The 24383-nt window shown below is 43.0% G+C and overlaps 1 protein-coding gene across 6 annotated transcripts in view; it reads left to right on the top strand.

The window, feature by feature from the left end:
* The window catches only part of SLC44A3 (solute carrier family 44 member 3), a 75991-nt gene that overhangs the window by 2398 nt on the left and 49210 nt on the right, over nt 1–24383 (top strand). For 3 of the 6 annotated variants that reach the window (XM_063625556.1, XM_063625557.1, XM_063625559.1), the window contains 7 exons: nt 1759–1901; nt 4775–4911; nt 5761–5854; nt 14861–15021; nt 17094–17183; nt 19140–19264; nt 22420–22606. In XM_063625556.1, coding sequence (XP_063481626.1) covers nt 1759–1901; nt 4775–4911; nt 5761–5854; nt 14861–15021; nt 17094–17183; nt 19140–19264; nt 22420–22606 — 937 coding nt within the window. Of the gene's footprint in view, nt 1–1758; nt 1902–4754; nt 4912–5760; nt 5855–14860; nt 15022–17093; nt 17184–19139; nt 19265–22419; nt 22607–24383 lie in introns of those variants that run through there. The other 3 variants (XM_063625558.1, XM_063625560.1, XM_063625561.1) reach the window with 2 other exon arrangements.

Consider the following 24383-nt stretch of genomic DNA (forward strand, 5'->3'; position numbering starts at 1 on the left):
TCTCCCACCCTGCCTTTTCCTATTCATCCCTCAAGATTCCATTTTCCTGATTTTGCAGGCACAGTTGACAGTGACTACCTTGGTGGCCCCACTAGACCAGTGTACACACTCCTGTATCACCTTTCATATAGAATCGCAATTGTATGTTTGAAATTAGGACAATGAAGGTTTATAGTAGTAGTTTCTTGGAAGGCCGAGGCAGGAAGATCCCTTGAAGCCAGGAGTTCAAGACCAGCCTGGGCAATAAAGTGAGACCCTGTCTCTACAAAACAAAAAATAATAATCATAAAGTCATTGTTTTATTAGCAGGGACTCAGGAATCCTCAAAAACCACTCCCACCTCTCCCACCCGGAAAAACTTTCCATTCTTCACCACAGGCTTTCCAAAGGAAAAAATGATGGTAAATGGAAGACATCACTTTGTTATTTGATTACTGGTGAGCTGGGCAGAAGCACATGACCCCTTTCCTCCCTCTAAGTCCAAACACAGTCAAGACCTTACTACACTCCAACTCGAAAGGACAAGACAAGCATGTCAAGGCGCAGTCAGCTTGCCATGCCAGCCACATTGGCAAACAGAGTCACACCTACTCCACAGCCTTTAGGTAAAGGGTGAGTGACACACACTACTAGCAAAGGTGACCCATTCATTCTAGAATCTGACCAGTTAGACTTAGGATCTTGGAGAGTGGGGAAGGACAGGGAGCCTCCTTCCCCAGGAGGTCTGCAGCCCGTAAGTCCTGCTTGCATTCTAGGCTGGGTTCCTGGAGGGCAAGGAGTAGGTTCTGGTCATTCCTGTGTCTCCCAGTAACAAAGTCTCAAGCACACACTGGGCACTTGAAGAATGTTTGTTATTTTGATTTCTAAATTAGTAATAAATGCAGAATGTCTAGAAGGTATTTGAATTTAGGACAATGTACCTTTGCAGCATAAGGTATCAATACTATATATTAATGAATAGTGTATTGTATCTGTTCTCCTGGAATGAACTTGTCAATATAGAGTATTAAATGTTATCCTATATATTGTATACAGTACTGGGAAACTTACTAAGTTTGCATTATGGGAAGATACATATTCAATCTTGGCAGAGAGCCTGTCAGTATATATTAATGGCACAGTTGTTTGAACTGAAATTTCAAATATTCCACATTCACTATGAGAGTGGATAAAAATGATGATAGATCGCAAGATGTTCTTGTCCAACAGAATTCCTGTGGTTCTTTATTTTGTATGTCTTAAGCAGTTACTCCAAAACACTATTTGCAGATTTGTGAACAGTGTTTCAGTACATATCAACTGTGTTGCTTCTGCAGAATCCCCTAAAAGTAAGAAAAGAAAAACAAAAAAAGTAGTAGAAAAAAAAAAAACCTCGGGGAAAGAATTAGCATAGCCCTGAAGCACTTAAATAAAGCAAGAACCTCAAGGGAAGAAAAATTGAATTGTCCCAGTAAAGTTAGACCAAAAAGAAAAATGATAGATTCTTAAGGAAAAGGTTAAAAAGCACAAAGAGGTAAGAATGGAGAGAAATCTGTTTCAGTGGATTAGATTCTCTCTCTACGTAAATGTATAAGTAGCACAGGAGCAGGATGCTGATAGATTGGAGTTGCTGACACTGTTACTGATGGAGCGAAGGGGTGTGATGCTGGAGAGCTTCACATTCCACCAGGCTCCATTTTATATCAGCATCTGCAGGGGTGTGGGGCATCGTACACTCAGCTCTTTGGCCAGGCTCTCATATGCCCCCGGTTTTGCCAGGTGTTTATCATGGGCTACTCGGTGGTGGCTGGAGCCGCAGGAAGACTCCTCTTCGGCTATGACAGCTTTGGCAATGTGTGTGGCAAGAAGAACTCCCCCGTGGAAGGGGCCCCCCTTTCAGGGCAGGACATGACCCTAAAAAAGTAAGTATCTAAGTAAGTCCCCAGTCTGTAAGGAGCTGTACCTCAAAACTTTGTATAAATTCATCATTTAGAGCCTGGAAACTTTTCCCATTCAAAACTCTGTCAGCCTATTTCATAAAAAGGAAGGCTGGGTGTAGTACAGGTAAGAGTACAAGTTTTAGAATCATAGTCCTAAGTTCAAATTCAGCCCATGCTACTTTTCAGCTGTGTGATCTTGGGCAGAGTACTTAACCTCTCAAAGCCTAGTTTTCATCTCTCTAAACTAGTTATTATACCTACCTCACAAGGTTGTTTTAAGGATCCATGAGACACTGCATGAGCTAAAGTATAATAAACGTTAATTGCTGCTATTATTCTCCATAATGAATCAGAATGTTACCAATCGTGTATGTTTGAACCCTACATCATCCACACATTGTTTCTACGTGGAAATACCCGAATGCCACCTGGAACGCTGGGGACCTGTGTCCCACCCCTGCCCCAGCTATGGCACTGTGATGTTGCATTCTTCCCCCCACTCCCTTACCCCACCTCCCACAGGGAAACAGAAAGGGGAGAGAAGAGATGGGAATCCCCTGGAGGGGAGAGAAATCCCTGACCATGAGCTTCTAAGATGGAGACTGCCTTGTAAGAATTTTTAAGATTTTAGCTCTTGCTTCACATGACAGAACAAAAAAATTATGTTTTATTTATTTTTATTTTTTATTTTTTTGAGACAGAGTCTCACTCTGTCACACAGGCTGGAGTGCAGTGGGGAGATCTCAGCTCACTGCAAGCTCTGCCTCCCGGGTTCAAGCGATTCTCTTTCCTCAGCCTCCCAAGTAGCTGGGACTCCAGGCACCCACCACCATGCCTGGCTAATTTTTGTATTTTTAGTAGAGACGGGGTTTCACTGTGTTAGCCAGGATGGTCTCCGTCTCCTGACCTTGTGATCTGTCACCTTGGCCTCCCAAAGTGCTGGGATTACAGCCGTGAGCCACCACACCTGGCCAAAAAAGGATTTTTAAGACTCAATAATAAAAGTAGCTCCTAGAAGAGAAATCCTAAGGATCTAAATAAATCCTGAATATAGTTTGGAGTCACCAAATACAAATCTCAGACTAAGCCTTTTATCTTCCTGTGTGTTGCTCCTAAGGGGGCTCTTGCTCTTTCTGGGCATGGACTAATTAGGGGGCATTTTCTCCTGCACTCGTAGAGCCACTTACAAAGAAGACAGGAGGAGGAAGGGTGACTTAGATGCCCATGTGCTCCCATTTCACATTGTGTTCATAATGCAGTGTCAACAAACAGTCATTCCTGGTTGAAGTAAGTATACATTCCATTATTCTCAAAAGCCAAAAGGTAGAAGCAACTCAAGTGTCCATCAATGGTTGAATGGATAATCAAAATGTGATATGTACATTACAATGAAATATTAAAAAGGGAGGAAATTATGACACATACTACAACAGGGATGAACCCTGAGGATGTCATGCCAAGTGAAATAAACCAGTCACAAAAATACAAACATTGTATGATTCCACTTATATGAGATACGTAAAGTAGTCAGATTCCTAGAAACAGAAAGTAAAATGGCGATTGCAAAGGGCTGGAGGAAAAGAGGGTGGGAACCTATGTTTAATGGGTACAGATTTCAGTTTGGGAAGATGAGTTCTGTGAATGGATGGTGGTGATGATAGCCCAACAATGTGAATATACTAATGTCACTGTACACTTAGAAAGATTCAGATGGGGCTGGGCGCGGTGGCTCATGCCTGTAATCCCAGCACTTTGGAAGGCCAAGGCAGGCAGATCCATAAGGTCAGGAGTTCAAGACCAGCCTGGCCAACATGGTGAAACCCCGTCTCTACTAGAAATACAAAAATTAGCCAGGTGTGGTGGTGGGCACCAGTAGTCCCAGCTACTCGGGAGGCTGATGCAGGAGAATCACTTGAACCTGGGAGGCAGAGGTGGCAATGTCATTGCACTCCAGCCTGGGTGACAGAGCAAGACTCTGTCTCAAAAAAAAAAAAAAAAAAAGAAAGATTCAGATGGTAAATTTTATGTATATTTTAACACAATTTTTAAACTTTTTCAAAAATGTGTGTATCACACACCCAGGAAATCTGTTCCTCATCTCCTATTGCACCACGTTTCTCCCATCCCCAACAGGAGGGAAAAAAACCTTCTGGGACCCCTTCTCAAGGTCTCTCCCATAGAGGGCAGCCTACAGGGTCTTCTTCTGCCATTCCTGGAGTCTCGAAGCCTGGATAAGTGGTGGGCAAGGGTCTGGAAGCTGTGGCTGCTAGCGCATAACCTGCTGATGGCAACACCAGTTTCGTTCTTGTCCCCCCTCTATGCTGCCCCTGGGGAGCTGCAGGAGGGCTCTCCTGAGTGTCCTGGCTCTCAACCTGGGAGAAAGGGGGAAAGACAAGCCTTTGGTTCCCAGCCTTGGCCCCCTCCTTTCCACTTCTCACTTCCCTGTGTTCAGTTATTCTCTGAAGCATATTTGAACACTCTTGCGTACAAATGTGTTCTCCGTGGAGTCCATTGAATAGTTTGTGCATTGGCCTGATCTAGCGATCAATGGACAGTTTCATCAATCGCTTCTTTTCCTCAGATTTTCTCAGATAACTCCCTAGTGTTATCCCCTAGACAACACTAAATCTGGAGAAATAAAGCTTTGTTAATGTTTTTAGATAGTTTCCAAGCTGCACAGCTTCATGGATGACCACCAGTAGGCATCATAAATGTTCAATTATGCTGAAACAATTATGAAAGTGTGCCTCGGTGATCCCTGCATTTGATAGCATGTGAATATTTTTTAAGGCCCACCATTAAGACCAGTGAGAGGCAATGCTCTAACACATTCTTCTGTTTCATCTATTTCCTAGACACGTGTTCTTTATGAATTCCTGCAACCTGGAAGTCAAAGGTACGCGGCTCAACCGCATGGCCCTCTGTGTATCCAGCTGCCCGGAAGAGCAGCTTGACTCCCTGGAAGAGGTCCAGCTCTTTGCAAACACCAGTGGTAAGCACTGAGGCCTGGTTTGTTCTTTTCCCCATGATGGGGTAAGCTGTGGGGACCTAGATGAGATCATTTATCCTGACCCTGCTTTCTCTGGAAAGCTGGAAGTTTTACTTCCTTGTGGGTGCCTCTTCTTGTGTGGAAAGGCCGTAAGCATTTTCTCTTGAGCTTGTTCAGGTTATTTTTGTTCTATCTGGATTTATCTGAAGCCCTAGCTATTCCATGTATGCTCCCTGCCACTGCAGGGGAATGGTCATCCACAGAGAGAGAGAGGAGACAGCCCATGTTTGAGACCCAAAGGCGGGGTCAGAAGGAAGTCAGAGAGCTCCATGCTCGTGGGCACTTCCGGTCCTAGAGATGTACGTGCAGGCTGCGGGTAGAATTGCCGACAGATTGGTCTTTTCATGAGATTTTCGGGGCCAATAGATATTTCCACTGAGCAATGGGATATCACAAGTTGTACCAGAAGCACTTGTATAACTAAAATACCTTGTCCTGGGTCCACTGTTTAGAATTTTATCTGCCTGAGAAATGGTTTGCCAGACTTTTAAAAATTATTTGCAAAGCCAGGTTTAAACTATCAAGCTTCTACAAGAAATTGTTTTCAAATATGCTTCAGATTATTTTAGGACCAATCATATAACTTTTAGTTTTGAATTTGGGGTTTTGAAGAGAAAGTAAGGAAGAGAGGCCCTCACTAGACCTCAGATTGTATGCCTATTATTTTTGTGTTTCTGTCACCCATAGACCTTGTAGTTGATTCTTTCTCCTTTCTGGTTTTGTAACATGGCTGTGGTTTCCTTACTGACTCACCTGGAAAGAAGGTATAATGTCTGTGTGTTCTGCTTCCAGGGTCCTTCCTGTGTGTTTATAGTTTGAATTCCTTCAACTACACCCACAGTCCAAAAGCAGACTCACTGTGTCCCAGGCTACCAGTTCCTCCAAGGTAAAAGCTTCCATACTTTTTCCTTAACCCTAAACAAAAGTTACTGGGTACTTGGTGTGCATCTGTTACTCTTCTAGGCATTGTGGGAAGGAGATATCAGAAGAGCCCCTGCCTGCAGGGAGCTTACAGTCTATGGAGGCCAGGGATAAAAACATGGAGGGACTATCTGCAGTATGCCTATGGATAGTGGATTAGAAATCAGGCTAAATAAGGAGAAAACTCAGCAATACACATAGTCTTCAAAGAACACTACAGCTAGCAAGAAGTAACATGAATTATTACTAACAGGGTGATTTTATAAATTAGTGTGTATTTTTTTCTACTCCAACTATTTATTGCAAAGTAGAAATCATTTACTTTGGCTGGGCATGGTGGCTCACCCCTGTAATCCCAGCATTTTGGGAGACTAAGCCAGGCGGATCACAAGGTCAGGAGATGGAGACCATCATGGCCAACGTGGTGAATCCCCATCTCTACTAAAAATACAAAAATTAGCTGGGTGTGGTGGTACGTGCCTGTAGTCCCAGCTACTTGGGAGGCCGAGGCAGAAGAATCACTTGAACCCAGAAGGTGGAGGTTGCAGTGAGCCGAGATTGCGACACTGCACTCCAGCCTGGTGACAGAGCGAGACTCTGTCTCAAAAAAAAAAGAAAGAAATCGTTTACTTTTGGCTTTTGATCACAATTAGACTTTGTTAGTTTTTATTGCTCTAGATATCTTCATAAGAAACAGACCAGATGGACAAGGCCAAGTGATCACCACACCTTTCTTCTCAATGAAAACAGAAAGCACAGGTCCTTATCAAGAGTATACTTGGTGGGCTCCTTGCAAGGTCTTATTCACCCCTGTAAATTAGTGTACTACCTGGCACATGGTAGGCACCTTACAAATATTTATAGAATAAAGTTGTAATGATGGAGCAGTGGTTGCATTGCCACGGCGAATGGCTCATGTTTATACCTTGGAGAAGGCTAAGGGGAAAAATACAATGAGTGTTTATTGCCACCATTATGATGCTGAGATGTACTAAAGGAAAACTTGTATTGATTTTGAATTGTCATTCTTTTGAAAAATGTGAGTATGTTTACAATGTAGGAGACCTCTCTGAAAAATCCCTGAGAAATAATGATGATTTAATTAAAACAAAGCATTATTCCAGTCCTCTAGGATGGTGTTTATTGAACTCTTGTTTGGGACTTACAGTAAGAAATTTATTACATCCCAACTCCTGTATGCACATACCTTCATATGTCCTTACCTATATAAAACAAAACTAGAAATCTCACAAAACAACATTTACCCTTATTACATATGATTTATACTCTTAGTTACTATTCCTGTTGCCTTTTTAAAAATAATGTATTTCATAGTCTTCTAACTGGTTGCGAGTGAAGCTTGAAAAATGCTGAACTGGCAGGTGCTCACAAACACAAAAAGACTTGAGAAGGTTTAAATCACATTGGAGGCAGAAAATAGCCATTTTGTGATATTCTTTTCTAAAATAAATACTCCAAGTTGTAAGTAATTGAAGGACGAGATAACTATTTGCTGAGGAGAATACCCATTTCATTTTTCTATAATTTTTTTTTTTTTTTGAGACAGAGTCTTGCTCTTGTCACCCAGGCTGGAGTGCAGTGGTGTGATCTCAGCTCACTGCAAGCTCCATCTCCCAGGTTCAAGCAATTCTCCTGCCTCAGTCTCCCAAGTAGCTGGGACTACAGGCACATGCCACCACGCCCAGCTAATGTTTGTATTTTTAGTAGAGATGGGGTTTCTCCGTGTTGGCCAGGATGGTCTCGATCTCTTGACCTCGTGATCCGCCCGCCTCGGCCTCCCAAAGTGCTGGGATTACAGGCATGAGCCACCACGCCTGGCCTATAATATCTTATTTTTTAAATTCTGGTAATTGTAAATGTGTTTATGATATTTTACATTCTGGTAAAATGTAAGGTATCATAAACACATCTTAATGAAACATACTGAACCCAATTTTTAAAAAAACTAGACTGTTTTAGTAATAGGTAGAAGGAAAATTCTCTAGCACTTGGAGAGGAGGACTTTTTTAAGAACACAATTTGTAACTGTAGATGTAACTACAGATGGAATTGAAAGGGAATGGAATTTTTAAGATTGTAATTTAACCAGAGTTGGATAAACTCTCTTCTTAACTATAAATGGGATGGCAACTGTAATTCCACAGGAAGCTTATATCTTGATACTTATGACGATAATAGCAAACATTTATCGAGCTTTCGATACTTTTCTAAACCCTTAACATAATTTGGGCCTCAGAAAATGTCTATATTGTAGGTATCGTTTTCATCCCATCTTACAACTGAGAAAACTGATGCAGAAAGGTTTAAGGTCATACATCCAGCAAACGGAAAAGCTGGCATTCAAACCCAAGCAGCATCTATGTGTGAGCCAAGACTTGGTTTTATTTTGACTGGTGAGTGGCCTTCCTAGGCTCACATCAAGCTGGGAGAAAGAGTCTCCGTACCCTGTGTCATAATAGCACCATTTCTTCTCACTCTCAAGCCGGCCCTAGTCCTTTTCACCCTAAATGCAAATGTTTCCAATACTAACTTTTCAAGTAAAGACAAAACCCTTGACTGAGTGGCCTTTTTTGGACAGAAAGAGAGAGAGAAATAGCCTCAAGGGCTCCATTCCCTTTTCCTGCACAAGCAAGTGTTTGTTTAAGGTGAAAATGATCATATTTATCATGGAATAGCAGTGCCAAGACTGAAAAGCTGGAAAACATGAGAAGGGTGGCTATAGGGCCAAAGAACATTTTCTAAATACCTCTTTTTGACTGAACTGATTGTGTCTTCCTCGTCTGTCGGTCATGTGAGGTATAACATACCGTTTTAGAGTAATGGCTAAATATCAAGAAGTTTGTGGACCTAGGTATAAGCTTTTAAGAGCAGTGAAAAAGCACTGCAGAAGATAAGCAAATAGACCTTTTTTCACTTTGGTGTTCAACATGGTAATGTATTTTGAATCCCTCATGTATTCAAAATCTAAAAGGCATGGATATTTTCCCCCCAGTAAATTCTAGTTCTACCCTCCCACATAGGTGCCTGTGCATGTCACCGCGTGGTTTGCTCAGCTGAATTCCATATACATGGTGATCTAAATATACAGGCAGCTTACCCAATGACTTCCTGCAAGTTTGAGTAGCTTTGCTAATGGGAAGAAGAAAAGCAGAAGTGGTGAAGAAACCTCAGGCCATGGCCTAAAGATGCATCCCTGTGAGCCGGGCGTGGTGGCTCACATCTGTAATCCCAGCGCTTTGGAAGGGCGAGGCAGGCAGATCACCTGAGGTCAGGACCAGCTTGGCAAACAATGGTGAAACCCTGTCTCTACTAAAAATACAAAAATTAGCTGGGTGTGGTGGCGGGCGTCTGTAATCCCAGCTACTCGGGGAGGCTGAGGCAGGAGAATAACTTGAACCCAGGAGGTGGAGGTTGCAGTGAGCCAAGACCGCGCCATTGCACTCCAGCCTGGGTGACAAGAACAAAACTCCACCTAAAAAAAAAGATGCATCCCTACCCCAGCTAATGAAATACTCTAAATCTCGAAAGGCATGGTAGTTGCATAGATGTATATGTTTATCAAAGTCTCTAATTTTATGTTTAAGATCAGTGCATTTCATTGTATATAAATTTTGCCTCAGTAAAAATAAGAGGAATTCCTTACATTCTGAAGTGTATTAAGTTAAAAAAAAATAATAGAACAGTGTGCAGTATATTGTCTTTTGCATAAAAAGTGGAAAATATAAGTATATATAAATCTATAAATATATACATTTAGGTATATATTTGCTTGTATAACCATTACATCAAGCATGACTTACAGGATGTAGTCAGAAAGTAATTTAATTTTTGTCTTTCTCTGTCTCTTTAAATTTATTCAATGAGACTAGTTTTTTCTGCCCCTGAATAAAAACACAGGCAATTCCCAAGGCTTCTCTGGTAACTTTTAGATAATACATACTGAGTCACTTTAAGTTGTGACAGACACTTTCAATTCAATAATTAAAATGTTCAGCCCAGACCAGGCACAGTGGCTCATGCCTGCAATCCCAACATTTTGGGAGGCCAGGGCTGTAGGATTGCTTGAGGCCAGGAGTTCAAGACCAACCTGGACAACATAACGAGACCATGTCTCTACAAAAAATTTAAAAATTAGATTGGCATAGTGGAACATGCCTGTAGTCCTAGCTGAAGCTGAGATGGGAGGATCTCTTGAGCCCAGGAGTTTGAGGTTATAGTGAGCTGTGATCATGCCACTGCACTCCAGCCTTGGTGACAGAGCAAGACCCTGTCTCAACATTTTTTTAAAAAATCAAAAATATTCAGCCTAATGGGATAAACTTCTCACTTGATTGGAGGTTCAGACTTCTGCCCCCTGCACACTTGGCCCAGGAGCAAGTGGGAAGGCCACAGTCCAGGAAGGAGGCTGTAGTCAGCTGTTCTTCTCCTCTGTTTATTCCTCCCCTCCCCTCCCAGCTTGCTAAAACAGGTTTTGTCTAAGGGGCTGGTGCAGCAAAAGTGAAGGAAGAAAAGAGTAGCAGGAACACATTTACTTGTCTGATACTAGTACCAGCATTCTGTGGGCTTGGGAGATGTCCCGGTCAGCTCTTTCCCTCATGGGCATGTTTTAGGTTCTCTGGGGCTACCTCAGAGAGCAGCCACCTCCAGCTCCTTCTGCCAAAGTCCCCACAGCCTTCTACAGGGCTGTCTTAGACACGATCAGTGGCAACCCATCACTGGGACTTGTGCACATGCAGCCCACAACTAGACCCCAGGAAGCCCTCTGCACCCTTTGCCCTGACAAATGCCCTGGGGGCTCTTAACTCCCCAGCTGTAGCTCTCTGCTCTGCTGTTAAAGCCGCTCACCCTCCAGATTCCTTGGGGTGGCTCAGACCTTAAGCCAGGGGATTCCCTCAGCTCTCTGAGTTTTCCATGAAACCCTTCTCATCTGACTTAGGAATAGTACCCTTTACCCTCTTCCCCTTGGGAATGGGGATGGAGTCACATGACAAGTCTAGTAAAAAAAAAAAAAAATTCCACTCTTCAGAATTACTCTTCCAATGATTCTCTGTACTTGTCATCACCTGTGCAGAGTAGATTTTACTATATGCAAATAAAAATTAAAATCAAGATGTCAGGAGATCTTAGGATAGAGTGTAGAGGGTGACAAATTACTAATAAGGAGCTAATGTGAGTAACTTTGGAAAACAGCTTTGTGACTAGATACTGTAAGCTAAAGACAAAAGGAACTGTACATAAACACTGTACTCCAGATAGTACATTTGTTTATCAAACAGCTACTGGTTAACAATTGTTTTTTTCATTTTTAAAAAATTCCCTAAACAATACAGTATAATGGTTAGCAATTCTGAAATTACATACTAGGATCGATTATAAGGCCTAGAATCGATTATAAGGCCTAGAATCAGTAATACCCCACCATACCCAATACCCAGATCATGGTTTCTAATCATCGGTCTTCAAGGGTTCTTTGGAGAAATGCCAGGTTCTAGGGCTTGGATAAGGAAAATACCAGCTACGTCTGGTGTCATCATCCTGTAGCATCAGAAAGTAAGGAAGTGCTCAAGAAAGAAAAAGAATAGGTCTTGTCAAAAGGACACAGATGCCTCGTAGTGGCCAAAGCTGGAATAGATTGAATAATACAATTAAGATTATAACCCAAAGAAAAGAATAAATGTTGATGAGGCCATACTGATATAAATAAATAATTGAATAAATAAATAAATGGGGGGAAAGGATAAGTCTTTTTTTTTCTTTTTCGAAATAGTCTCGCTCTGTTGCCCAGGCTGGAGTGCAGTGGCACGATCTCGGCTCATTGCAACCTGTGCCTCCTGGGTTCAAGCAATTCTCCTGCCTCAGCCTCCTGAGTAGCTGGGATTATAGGCACCCAGCATCACGCCTGGCTAATTTTTGTATTTTTAATAGAGACGGGGTTTCACCATGTTGGCCAGGCTGGTCTCAAACTCCTGACCTCAAGTGATCTACTCGCTTTGGCCTCCCAAAGTGCTAGGATTACAGGCGTGAGCCACTGCTCCGGGCGAAAGGGATAAATCTTTACTTTTTCCTCCAAGAGGTAGAATTTCTCTCCATTTGAGAGTGGACTAGGCTTAGTGACTCATTTCCAAGGAATAGAGAGGGAAAAGAGAAAAATAACAACTTTACATGGAGAAACCCAGCAGGTACCACCTTAACCAGGTGATCAAGGTCAACTTCACCAGTGTTGTCATGTTCCTTGATAGGATTCTATGAGAAAGGCACTTCACCTCTGTGGCACTCTCCCAAAAACCTGTTGACTGTAGTCTAATCATGAGAAAACATGGAGAAATTCTACAAATGAAGGGACATTTTACAAAATACCTGACTATGAATCTTCAGAAATGTCAAGGTCATGAGAAACAAGGAAAAACTAAGAAACTTGTCACAGGCCAGGCACAGTGGCTCACACCTGTAATCCCAACACTTTGAGAGGCAGAGGTGGGAGAATGGCTTGAGCCAGGAGTTCAAGACCAGTTTGGGCAACATAGCAACACTCTGTCTCTACAAAAAACATAAACTGTCATGACCAAAGAGGAGACATGACAATTAAATGCCATGTGCTATCCTGAATTAGATCCTGGAATAGAAAAAGGATGTTATGGTGAAATCCAAATAAAGGCTGTAGTTTAGTTAGTAGTTTAGTGACAATGTTAAATCTTAATTTTCACAAATATACTATGGTTATGCAAGACGTTCACATTAGGGGAAGGTGAGTGAAGGATACACAGAGGAACCCTCTACCATCATTACAATTTTTTTGTAACTCTAATATTATTCAGAAATTTAAAGTTTACTTTTAAAAATGTTCTGCTTATCAACTTCCAACTCTTTTATGCTCTCAGCGTGGATGTGGGTTTAAAAATAATCTAACCACTTTTCTCCCACCTCTTTTTTGGCACGCCCTGAATGGTGGAGTCTGGCGTCTCATTTTGGAGTAGAATATTTATTATCTTTGAGCTCAGCTGCAAATTCCATTTAAACTTCCTATGATATTTACATATGCTAATGAAAGTCTCTAGAATGGTTTGCAAGAAACCAAAAATCATGGGTGCCTGTGAGGAAATGTACTTCAGTAGCTCAGGGACAAGGAAAGGCAATTTCTTGCTGTTTGGTCTCTTGTACCTTTTGGAATTTAAGTGACGTGAATGTATTACTCCTTCAAAAATGTAATTACAAAAAACACCATTTGTGTTACTATTCTCTTGAACCACTATCCAGTGACTCAGGAACTGTTTCTGTAATATTGAGACTTCTGGAGAAAGATTCTTCCATGTGTTCTATGTTGTGCTTCATTAGAAGCTTGGGAAGTCATTTCTTTTCTTCAGGGCAATGAAATCTTTTAACATTTGGGTTCTCCTTTGTTTCCTTCTTATACATTGCACAAAATGATTGGTGATTGGGTTTTGAGCAGCTTTTTAGATAATTTGACACTTCTTTGGTTGGGATTATTTCCACCATTTGGGGTTCATGGAAAGAAAGAACAGGACCCTGTGAAGGTATCAGTGGCCTCATGAAGATTCATTAGAATGCATATTTCTAGGCTTTTTTACATTTCAGGAAGGGGCTAAAAAAAGGTCAACTTTCTCATCTACCCAAGGCAGTTATCAACTGCAGCATCAATCATACATTTACTATCCATTTATTGAGCACGGCTCATAGCAAGGCTCTCAAGCCTCATATGCCTTCCTAAACAGGACGGAATGAAGCTAATAGTGTCGTTAACACAACTTCTGTCTCATCCAGTTCACATCCCTAATAGTTCCTTACAGAAATAAAATTCTTTTGTTGGAGTTGGTAGTTTGTGTCTAAGAAAGGCTAAGACAGGAGAGTAAAAAATATGGTTCCCACTGGGCACAGTGGCTCATGCCTGTAATCCCAATACTTTGAGACATCAAGGCGGATGGATTGCTTGAGCTCATGTTACCCAGCCTGGGCAACATGGTGAAACTCTGTCTCTACAAAAAATGCAAAAATTAGCTGGGCGTGGTGGCACGTGCCTGTAGTCTCAGCTACTCAGGAGGCTGAGGTGGGAGAATAGCTTGAGCCCTGGAGGTGGAGGTTGCAGTGGCCCATGATCGAGCCACTATACTCCAGCCTGGGTGACAGAGCCAGAACCCGTCTCAAAAAAAAAAAAAAAAAAAAGTGGTTTCCCCATAAATAAAATGTAGTATATGTACACATACCACAGAGTAGTATTTAGCCTTAGAAAAAGAAGAGATCCTGCTATTTGCAACAACATGGATGAACCAGAGGATATTATGTTAAGTGAAATAAACCAGGCACATAAGGGCAAATCCCATGCATGATCCCACTTGTACGTGGAATCTAAAAAAGTCAAATTCATGGAAACGGAGAATAGAATTGTGGTTATCAAGGATGCGGGCAGGGGAAATGAGAGATGTTGGTCAAAGGATACAGGTTTCTGTTACATAGGATGAATAAATTCTAGATATATAGAGTAGAGCATGGTGACTATAGTTCATAATACTGTATTGTATATTTGAAATTTGATACAACAGATCTTCAGTGTTCTCAAAATATGATAACTGGGAATTTATGAATACGCTCGTTAGCTTAACTGTAGCAATCATTTCATGAAGTTTATATATACCAAAACATCACATTGTACACCTTAAATATGTGCAATTTTTATTTTTAAAAATGTTGCTCCCCAAGTTTAGGTTTTTGGTTTCTGTGGGTTCCCGTAATCAACTTCCTATTCAGAACATCAACTAATCGATGTAGCAGAGCATACCTGCCTGGCTTTCTAAGGTGTGCTCTGCAAATGGCATGCTAGACCCCCCTCTATTACTATAGTTCTTACGCTTTTTTGGTTATTGAGAATGTTAAATAAAATCTTTTAAAGATAAATGTTAAGTAAACATTTTTGCCATCTTTTTTTTTCTGTTTTTAGCAAGTCATTTCCCTTATTTAACCGATGTATCCCTCAAACACCTGAGTGCTACTCCCTATTTGCATCTGTTTTGATAAATGATGTTGACACCCTCCACCGAATTCTAAGTGGAATCATGTCGGGAAGAGATACAATCCTTGGCCTGTGTATCCTCGCATTAGGTAATTCTCAGTTAAGTTAATTTTAGTAGTTGTTTATGGAATGCCAAAGTTCCTAGCACTTTTATATGTTGTACAATGAAAATTAGCCTCTTGTTTTAAATATAAAACTCTGTATTTTTTAATAGATATTTTCGGTGTTTCAGATTTAAGTGGGATGGGGGCAATAAGAATAGAGGAACAGCTGGCCCTCTGGCAGAAAGCCTCAGTGGGTAGGGTTGCCTTGATATACTGACCATGTTCTAGTGTCTGCTCCTCACTGGGGATGGGTATATAAAGCAGATTGCCAATTTGTGGATGGGACATGAAAAATACAACTGTCAGGGTGACCAGAAACCATGTCTTCTGGCCAAACATGCCTCCACCTGTAGGTGAGCCAGATCGGAAAGCTGCTTGGTGATCAGGGCAAGGACATGTGTGCATCCATGTTAAATGGAGTCAGACTTCAAGGGCCTGCTGTATCCTGCTCCTCTAAGGGACATACCTGCTTTGGGTTGTAGACAGGTCAAGGCCTTGAGCCTTCTCTGGGCATTTCTGGAAGCAGCTACCCACTCTTGACCTTTTGAGTTCCCATTTTCTATGTTTCAGTTGGCTGAAATCAAGAGCCAACTTTCTCTTTGAACAGGTTAATACACTCTGCCCCTTTAGACAGTGGTAAGAGCCTATTGTCTCCTCGCTTTCCAGTGGCAGCCCGCAAACCTCTTGGTAGAGAGAAACTTTGGTCAGACATTAACATATTTCTAAAGTTAACAAATTGAATTTTCCACAATTTCATTACTAAAAGGTTCCTAATTCCTGAATGCTTGGGGATATTTAACTAGTCACTATTATGACTTTCAGACTTCTTACTTAGGCTGAAAATGACTTCAATTGACTCAAACAAGATGCTTTGACTCCCAAATACTGGCTTGGTTACAATATATAACAAAAAAAGCTCAAGTTATTCCTGATATCTTATATAATGACCTAATGTCCCTGCAAGGACATTGTCATGTACTTATTAGATTCATAATGGTATTAACAGCTGTCGTTTACTGAGCCCTTACCATGTGCCAGGCATCGTACTTATTCTTCACTCATTAAAACCTCATCAGAATCCCAGTACCACTCATAGGAGACGAAACTGAGGCTTAGAGAGATTTAGGACTTGGCCAGTGTTGCACACCTAGGAGAAGAGGTGGCAGAACTAAGGCTCAAACCCAGATCTGTGTGATCCCAAAACCCACCTTCCTAAACGTAACTCCGATCTAGATGTAATCCTGATTTCCTATGTCAAAAAAAGTACATACAGCTTATTTCATGGTTAGGATCTTAAATTCTTCATTTTAAAGACATTATTAATCTTTCATATTTAATAAGAGTACCTTAGAACATGTAAAGTTAGAACTTTACATAAGCTCAGTATGAAGTCAAAAGATTTAAGTGTGATAAAAATTTTAAATGGTTCATTTGGACTTGTAAGAAAAAAAGATTTGGGCATTTGAGAATAATATTGCTATAAAAATTTTTTTTCTTTCTTTCTTTCTTTTTATTGAGACAGAGTCTTGCTCTGTTGCCCAGGCTGGAGTACAGTGCCACTATCTCTGCTCACTGCCAACCTCTGCCACCCAGGTTCAAGCGATTCTTGTGCCTCAGCCTCCCGAGTAGCTGGGATTACAGGTGCCCGCCACCATGCCCTGCTAATTTTTGTATTTTTAGTAGAGATGGAGTTTTGCCAGGTTGGCCATGCTGTTCTTGAACTCCTGACCTCAGGTGATCCACCCGCCTCGGCCTCCCAAAGTGCTGGGATTATAGGCTTGAGCCACCATGCCTGGCCAAATTTTTTTTATTTTTGAGAAGAATACTAGGACTTTCAGAGACAGGCTTACCACACTGGATTGAATGGTGCATCAGAGACTGCCCCACGTATACCTTGTTATTTTTATTTAGTGTTTAGTAGATATCCCAAGATATTTAGAGATTGAATACAATCCTCAGCCCTCACTGTTCTGGAGGGTTTTGTCATCGCAGTGCTACCATCATCTCCCCTACCCTTTGTTGCTATTGAGGTTTGTGTGTTTTGCTTAATTTTTCAGCCTTGTCTTTGGCCATGATGTTTACCTTCAGATTCATCACCACCCTTCTGGTTCACATTTTCATTTCATTGGTTATTTTGGGATTGTTGTGTAAGTATTTCTCTACTTGATTGATTTCTTTTCGATTAAATGAAAATCCTTTCTATTAAGTATAGAACTTAAAAGTTGGCATTTTTAAGCTACATGGAGTCGAGTATCTAGCCCCGTCACTTTACAAATGAGAAAACTTGGCCTCAGGGAGGATGATGGGAGTTGCTATGTCTCACAGACAGTGCAAAGTTAATGACCAATCTTTTTTTTTTCTTTTCTTTCTTTTCTTTTCTTTTTCTTTTTCTTTCTTTTTTTTTTTTTTTGAGGCAGGCTCTCACTTTGTTGCCCAGGCTGGAGTGCAGTGGCACCAACGCAGCTCACTATAGCCTCAACCTCCTGGGCTCAAGCGATCCCCCTGTCTCAGCCCCCCAAGTAGCTGGGACTACAGGCACATGCCACTACACCCAGCTAATTTTTGTATTTTTTGTAGAGATGGGGTTTTGCCATGTTGCCCAGGCTGGTCTCCAACTCCTGAGCTCAAGCGATCTGCCCACCTTCGCCTCCCAAAGTGCTGGGATTACAGGCATGAGTCACCACGTCCAGCCAAATCTGTTGTTTCTTCTGCTATGCTATGCTGCCCCTGAGATGAGCTTTCCAATAGCGTGATCCTATATCCATAATGTTAAAAGAGAATCCCAGTACCCATTGGGAGCATTTTAAAGGATTTATTCTGAACACGCACCTCACCCATTGGCACGTGGGTGCCCACAGTTGTCATGCAAAGGCTCTGACCAGCTGGAAGACACACAGGCCTGCATGGAAGCAGAGTCCTGGAGACCCTGTACTGTGCCCATATTTCCTTCCCGGTTGCTGAATTGTGGATCTCACCAGCAGTTGTTGGGAAAGAGGTCCGAGGGACAAGGGCACGCAGGAGGCTCAAGGCAGCAGCCATTTACCAACTGGTGTGGGGTACAGTCAGGTGTCACTTAATGACAGGAAGGGATGTGTTCTGAGAAATGCATCACTCAGCAATTTCCTCACTGTGTGCACATCATAGAGTGCACTTACACAAACCTAGATGGTAGAGCCTACTACACACCCAGGCACATGGTATAACCTATTACTCCTAGGCTACGAACCTGCACAGCATGCTACTGTACAGAATACTGTTGGCAGCTGTAACAGAACGGTCAGTATTTGTGTATCTAAACACATCTAAATACAGAAAAGTACAGTATTATTAATCTCATGAACCACCATCATATATGCAGTCCATTGTTGATCAAAATGTCATCATGCAGTGGGTGACTATATTTTAATTTCTAAAAACTGATGTGATTGTCATGTTTCATTCCCCTGAGTCATCGGCTCTGCCCTCAGCAACTTAGAGCCCTGTAGCCCTGTATTGGAGGACAGGCACAATGACTTCTGAGGGGTGTTTCTTCCTGTCCACTCCAACCTTCTTATAGTTACTGTGGATATGGCATAAGGTGGTATTTCGTACCTAAATTTGGAGTACTTGCAACGTCAGGGCATCTTCCAAATGAGCTTCTGACTTCCATGATTCCCACAGCCCGTGTAAATTTGCCCGGTTTTGTGGGTGAGCAGCCAACATCCAGGCTCCCACAGGAGTTATCACCAGCAGAGCTTGCTTAAAACATTTAGACAGTGAGCTCTAGCATTGTCCCTCTCACCATCCTGTCCATGGGGTTTTCCTTCTGCTTGTGTCCAGACCCAACCTGTGAGTTAGGCGCCTGTGTTCTGGGGTCACCATCCTGGGTCTCTCAAAACAAGCATATCCCAGAACTTGTGGGTCCTCTATGGGTTGCCCTGGCTCTGCCCAGCTTCTCCAGAGGGCAGCAGTTGCCTGTAGGGTCTGGGTATTTGGGACCCACTGCCAGAGCAGTGCCACGTGGCCGGAGGGCAGTGGCTGGACTTCCCTGTGTGATTCTGTGTGCTGGGGAAAGGTTAGCCCATGGCGCGTGCCCTGAGCTCTGCTACTGTTCTCTTTTCTAGTTGTCTGCGGTGTTTTATGGTGGCTGTATTATGACTATACAAATGACCTCAGCATAGAATTGGACACAGAAAGGGAAAATATGAAGTGCGTGCTGGGGTTTGCTATTGTATCTACAGGCATCACGGTAAGAAATGCTCTTCTAGCAGTAGGTCAGGTAGCCAGCCAGAACCCTGAAATCCAAATCATTGAATTCTAGCCAAAAACAACTAGAATTTGTTTTTCTTTTGGTTCAGAATGTGCCTTCTTTGGATTTGAGATACCTGTATAGGGATAATTCAAAACCCTCCAAAAATAAGAAGAAAAGGTTTTAGTTCTTCCCAAGCCATTTCTGCCACCTCCCAGAGACTACTATGTTATCCTTGCTGTTGCACTGTTCTCAGCCCCGAGGGGCTACAAGGTGGGCATGGTGTGTGGGCGGAGGCAGGCTTACGGCAGTTCCCATTCCCTGTTTGTGAGGTGCGGCTCCCCTTTGCTAGTGTATGCTCAGCTTCCGCTGCCCTCTAGCACACAGAGCCCTTTGTTTCCAAACCCGCTGGCCACTGGGTTATTTTGGTGTTCAGAGAACCTGCTGCCTCCTCAGTGAACTCTCTAGTTGAAAACAGGCCAACTTAGAATATTGAGGGAGCAGGTATTAGTTACTGGTGGTGGGTGGTTGGCAACCAAATGTCATTCAGGACCCTCTCCAGGGGCTGCTAGGAAGGCTCAAATCACAAGGCCCTGGGGCGGGCCCCACACTGGCTTCAGGTCACCCAGAGTCGCTGCTGCTGGTGTGTTGGTTACTGACTGTTCTGTGGAGCAGCTGCAGCCAGGGGTTTCCACAAGCCCATTGAATCTTGCAGCAAATGCAGATTCTCACACCAACAAAATTCTCTCATAGGAAATCCTTCTATTCCCATATTTGGTAGTTTTCACATTTTCTCCTTTCCACGGTGAGGTTTTGGGTTTGTGATCTTCACATAAAATGTGCCAGGGAGCAAGGGTACAATAAAGTAAAGCACCTGGTTGCTCTCGCCTCAGGCAGGGACCAGGCCAGACACTCAACAGAGTCTGCAAAGGAGGCTGGAGATGAAAGGGCTTCCCCATTCCCCAGGCTGGGCACAGGGGAAGAGGAGCAGGGCTGCGGGCTGGGGAGGGTCCAGTTCCTCCGTCTACCCTCCACAGGGCTCCCTTTGTGTTTGTACACTGCACCATTTATGCCACCCAGATCTCAGGGCCAGAGCAAGGTTAGGGAGAGGGGAGGCCGTGTGAGCAGAGAGGCTGTTTTCACCCGGGTCTGTGAGTTCTGCACAGGGGCTACTCTAGAAGGCAGACTTGAGTCCCAGCTCACCTCCCGTTCATTTGTTGTGAGTTCTTACCAATTCCCGGTTGTTAGATGAGCTAGTTCACTCATCCTCAGAAAAGCCCAGATGGAAGTTCCTCCTCAGCCTTTACAACTGAAGGTCTCCTCTGGGTGTCTCGCAGGGCCTCTCCTGACACCCCTCCCTGTGTGGTCAGGAGGCTGTGCTCCCAGATCCTGGAGCAGCTTCTGCACAGTTTATCCACTGTCATCTGACTGTCTTTCCTCCCCTTGACTGTTGAGGGAAGAAATGCTCCGGCACAGCTGGAAGAGAAAGAGCATCTCAGGCCAAGGGCACAGCATGCATGAGGTCACATGGGCAGGGGTGTGACTTGCAGGAAGTTCCCTTGATGGAAGCCTGAGATGCAGGTGCAGAGAGGGTCATGTCAGGAAGGTCCTGATCTGCAAGGATGATAGGTTTGATCTTTCTCCAGAGGCACTGGGGCGCCGTAGATGGATTTTGAGCCGAGAAACACCATCTTTGTCTTTGCGCTTTACAAAGTTCCCCTTAGCTGTGGAGTGGAGGAGGGATTGAGGTGGGCGGGGGTGGTGGTCAGGGAGGTTAAATGCAGAAAGCTAATGAGGTTATTGGGGTCTAGAAGAAAGAGGCTGAGACTTGAGCTGTGGCATCAGCGGTGGAAATAGAGAGGAAAGGATGGCATGAGAAGTATTGAGGAAACTGAACCAGAGGTGATTGAGATTGTACTGGGCACTTTGCCAGTCCTTGACCATAAGAATGGCCCTGCTCTCTAGGAGCCTAATCTAATGGGAAATTCAGACGAGAAAACATTTATAGAATATGTTAAATAGTACAATAGGATAAGTGTGGAATAAAAAGGGAGCACACAAGAGGGGAACCTAACTTACTCTTGGAAAGTCCAGAAAAATTAGGGCCACTGGAGATAAAGAATACAGGGGGAAGAGGAGGTTCTAGTATGAAGATAATGAATTTGATTCAGGATAAATTGAGTTTGACATACTGTAGCACATCCATGTTATTGCCTTGTCAATAACTGATGTGCTTATTCTTCCAGCACCTAGAGGAAAGTGAGGCTGGAGGTTTTTATTTGGAGGTTGTCAGCATCTAGGAAGGATGCTGAAAGCACAGAGGAATAGGAGATACCCCCAGAAGATCTCAAGAAGCAGCCATTAAAGAAGTAGGAGAGCTAAAAGAAAGATCACGGAAGCCAAGGGAGGAAAAAGTTTTGAGAAAAGAAGAGTGGACAAGGGATCTAATGCTATGCTGAAGTCAAGCAAGACATGGAATGTTTCCGTGGCATTTAACATTCAGGAGGTCACGTGAAGTGACTTCAGAGAGAGCTGTTTCAAAAGAGTGTTGGGGTCTGGATGTTTGTGGGTGGTTGAAGAATGAGTTGGGGTATGGAAATACAGATGATGGGTGTAGACAAGCCAAGAAGCTCGGCCAAGAAAACAGTAAGAGATGGCAGTGGCTGGATGGGGATGGAGGGGTGCAGAATGGTTTGTTTCATTAATATGAGATTTGTAAATGTTTATATGCAGGGAGGGAAAGCTAGAAGAAGGCACAGAAGGTGGCTTTGAGTCTTTTTGCCTCATACTCGTATTCCCTTGCCTTTTGCAACATCTTGGGTTCTGTGGGATGTGGAGGGGAGGATATAAGACAGTTCCTTGACATTAGAAGACCTTATTCTCATTTTATCTTTTTCACTGACCAGACTACAAGGCCCTTTATGGAGGGACTGTGTCTTGTTCACTATTATATCTGTTAAGATCTATTCCAAGGGCCAGCACTTACTAGATGCTCAATTAGTGTTTGCAAATGCATCTGTAAAATTACAACAAAGTAGTGAGTAACTATCTTAAAAGAGCTGTTTGCTGAGATGTCATAATAGCAGGGCTTGCTTTGAGCTCTACCCAGTTCTCCATTATTTGGAAGTAATTTACTCAAACCCCTTTCTCACCAGGCAGTGCTGCTCGTCTTGATTTTTGTTCTCAGAAAGAGAATAAAATTGACAGTTGAGCTTTTCCAAATCACAAATAAAGCCATCAGCAGTGCTCCCTTCCTGCTGTTCCAGCCACTGTGGACATTTGCCATCCTCATTTTCTTCTGGGTCCTCTGGGTGGCTGTGCTGCTGAGCCTGGGAACTGCAGGTAAGGGACAGTGGGTGTGGGTTCCATCACCTTGGAGTCATACACAGAAGACCATTTTGGAACCACTGGCCTGTTTCTGTAGGCACCTAACCCCTCATTGAGCCAGAGGTGTCTGATGACAGCAGTGATGGTGCTTGGGGCTCTGTCATGGGGAAAAGTGGGAAGTTCTTTTACATCTTTTGTATTGGTTTTAAAGACCAATACAAAAGAAGCTGGGTTTGTGTTTCATGAGAGAATAAATTCAGTAAGGACTGAAAGCTCTAGGAAAAACTATAATATGAACAAAGGCCAACAGTAAGAATATTACCAGATGTCTCCAGGTATAAATTTTATCCAAGGTAATTTGCCAACCCCTATCAAATCAGTAGGTGATAAAGAAGAACCCAGGAAAGACTCTATTAAAAATATGTTATGCAGCCAGGTGCTGTGGCTCATGCCTGTAATCCCAGCACTTTGGTAGGCCAAGGCGGGTAGATCACGAGGTCAGGAGTTCGAGACCAGCCTGACCAACATGGTGAAACCCCATCTCTACTAAAAATACAAAAATTAGCTGGGCATGGTGGCATGCACCTGTAATCCCAGCTGCTCGGGAGGCTGAGGCAGGATAACTGCTTGAACCTGGGAGGTGGAGGTTGCAGTGAGCCGAGATCATGCCACTGCACTCCAGCCTGGGTGACAGAGCAAGACTCCGTCTCAAAAAAAAAAAAAAAAAAAGTGTTATGCCCAGCAGAGCCAGTGTACATTTAAAGCAAACTCACAGTTCACATGCCTTGGTCCTGAAAAGACAAGATTCTCTCCATCTTTTTTTCATATCCACACAGTGGTTCATCATCAGGGCTATTCCTCAGAATCAGCTTTGGTGCTTTATTAAAATAGGGTTGTCTGGGCCCCAGCCTCAGAGATTCTGATTCACATGGTTTGGGGTGGGACCTAGTATATGTTTTTGTAAAGCTCCATAACAGGGCAAGCATATTCTAAAGGAGCACTATTCAGAGTGCAGTCTGAAGCCAGATAAGGAGCTTAGCTAGAATGGACGTCATTCCATTGCTTCCTTCATTGAGAAAGTCTTGCTATGGAAAAAACAATGTCAGCTGAGAAACAGTGTGCTTAGTGATGCAGTTGATCTATGTTCTGGCACAAGCTTTTTATCTCACTAACAACGTGAGGTCAGACAGCTTGTCTGTGGACCACACTTTGAGTGGCACTGTCTAGATCTTTTCTAACTCCTCTGTTTTATTTTCTTAAGGCCCAAATTCAGTACACATGGATGCAAGTACAAAAGAGTAAGTGGCTTCCTGACACTGTCACCAGACAGATAAGGACCACAGCTAATGTCAAATCAGCAAGGCTGATGCAGTTCCTTAACATTTTCTCAAGTTTATCTTGTCCCTTACTGGCTCCAGTCATAAAAGTAAGAACAGCTGCCATGTAATAGATTCTTAGTAAACTCAATCCCCTTCCTTCTCCTCTGGAGCTAACTGAGGCCACAGTGCCAAGATCGTCAGCAGGTTGCCTGGAAGGCACGGCCCTTGGAGGCCTACGTTTCCACCTTCAGAGGTGCATAGGGGCAGTCTTCTACTGGGGGCTCCCTGGAACCTCGCTGAAGGCCTGCAGTGAACTTCTGATAATTACCCAGGGAGGAACATTGGTCAAAGGGGTATAATCCACCAGAATGAGGTTTGTCTAGAAGTGAAAGAAAACTCAAAACAACAATGGCTAAAGTAGGATGTAAAGTAATTTCTCTGTCACACAGATGAAGTCCACACGGAAAGGATCC

The sequence above is a fragment of the Symphalangus syndactylus genome, chromosome 12, assembly GCF_028878055.3.
Source record: "Symphalangus syndactylus isolate Jambi chromosome 12, NHGRI_mSymSyn1-v2.1_pri, whole genome shotgun sequence".
Taxonomy (NCBI): Eukaryota; Metazoa; Chordata; class Mammalia; order Primates; family Hylobatidae; genus Symphalangus; species Symphalangus syndactylus.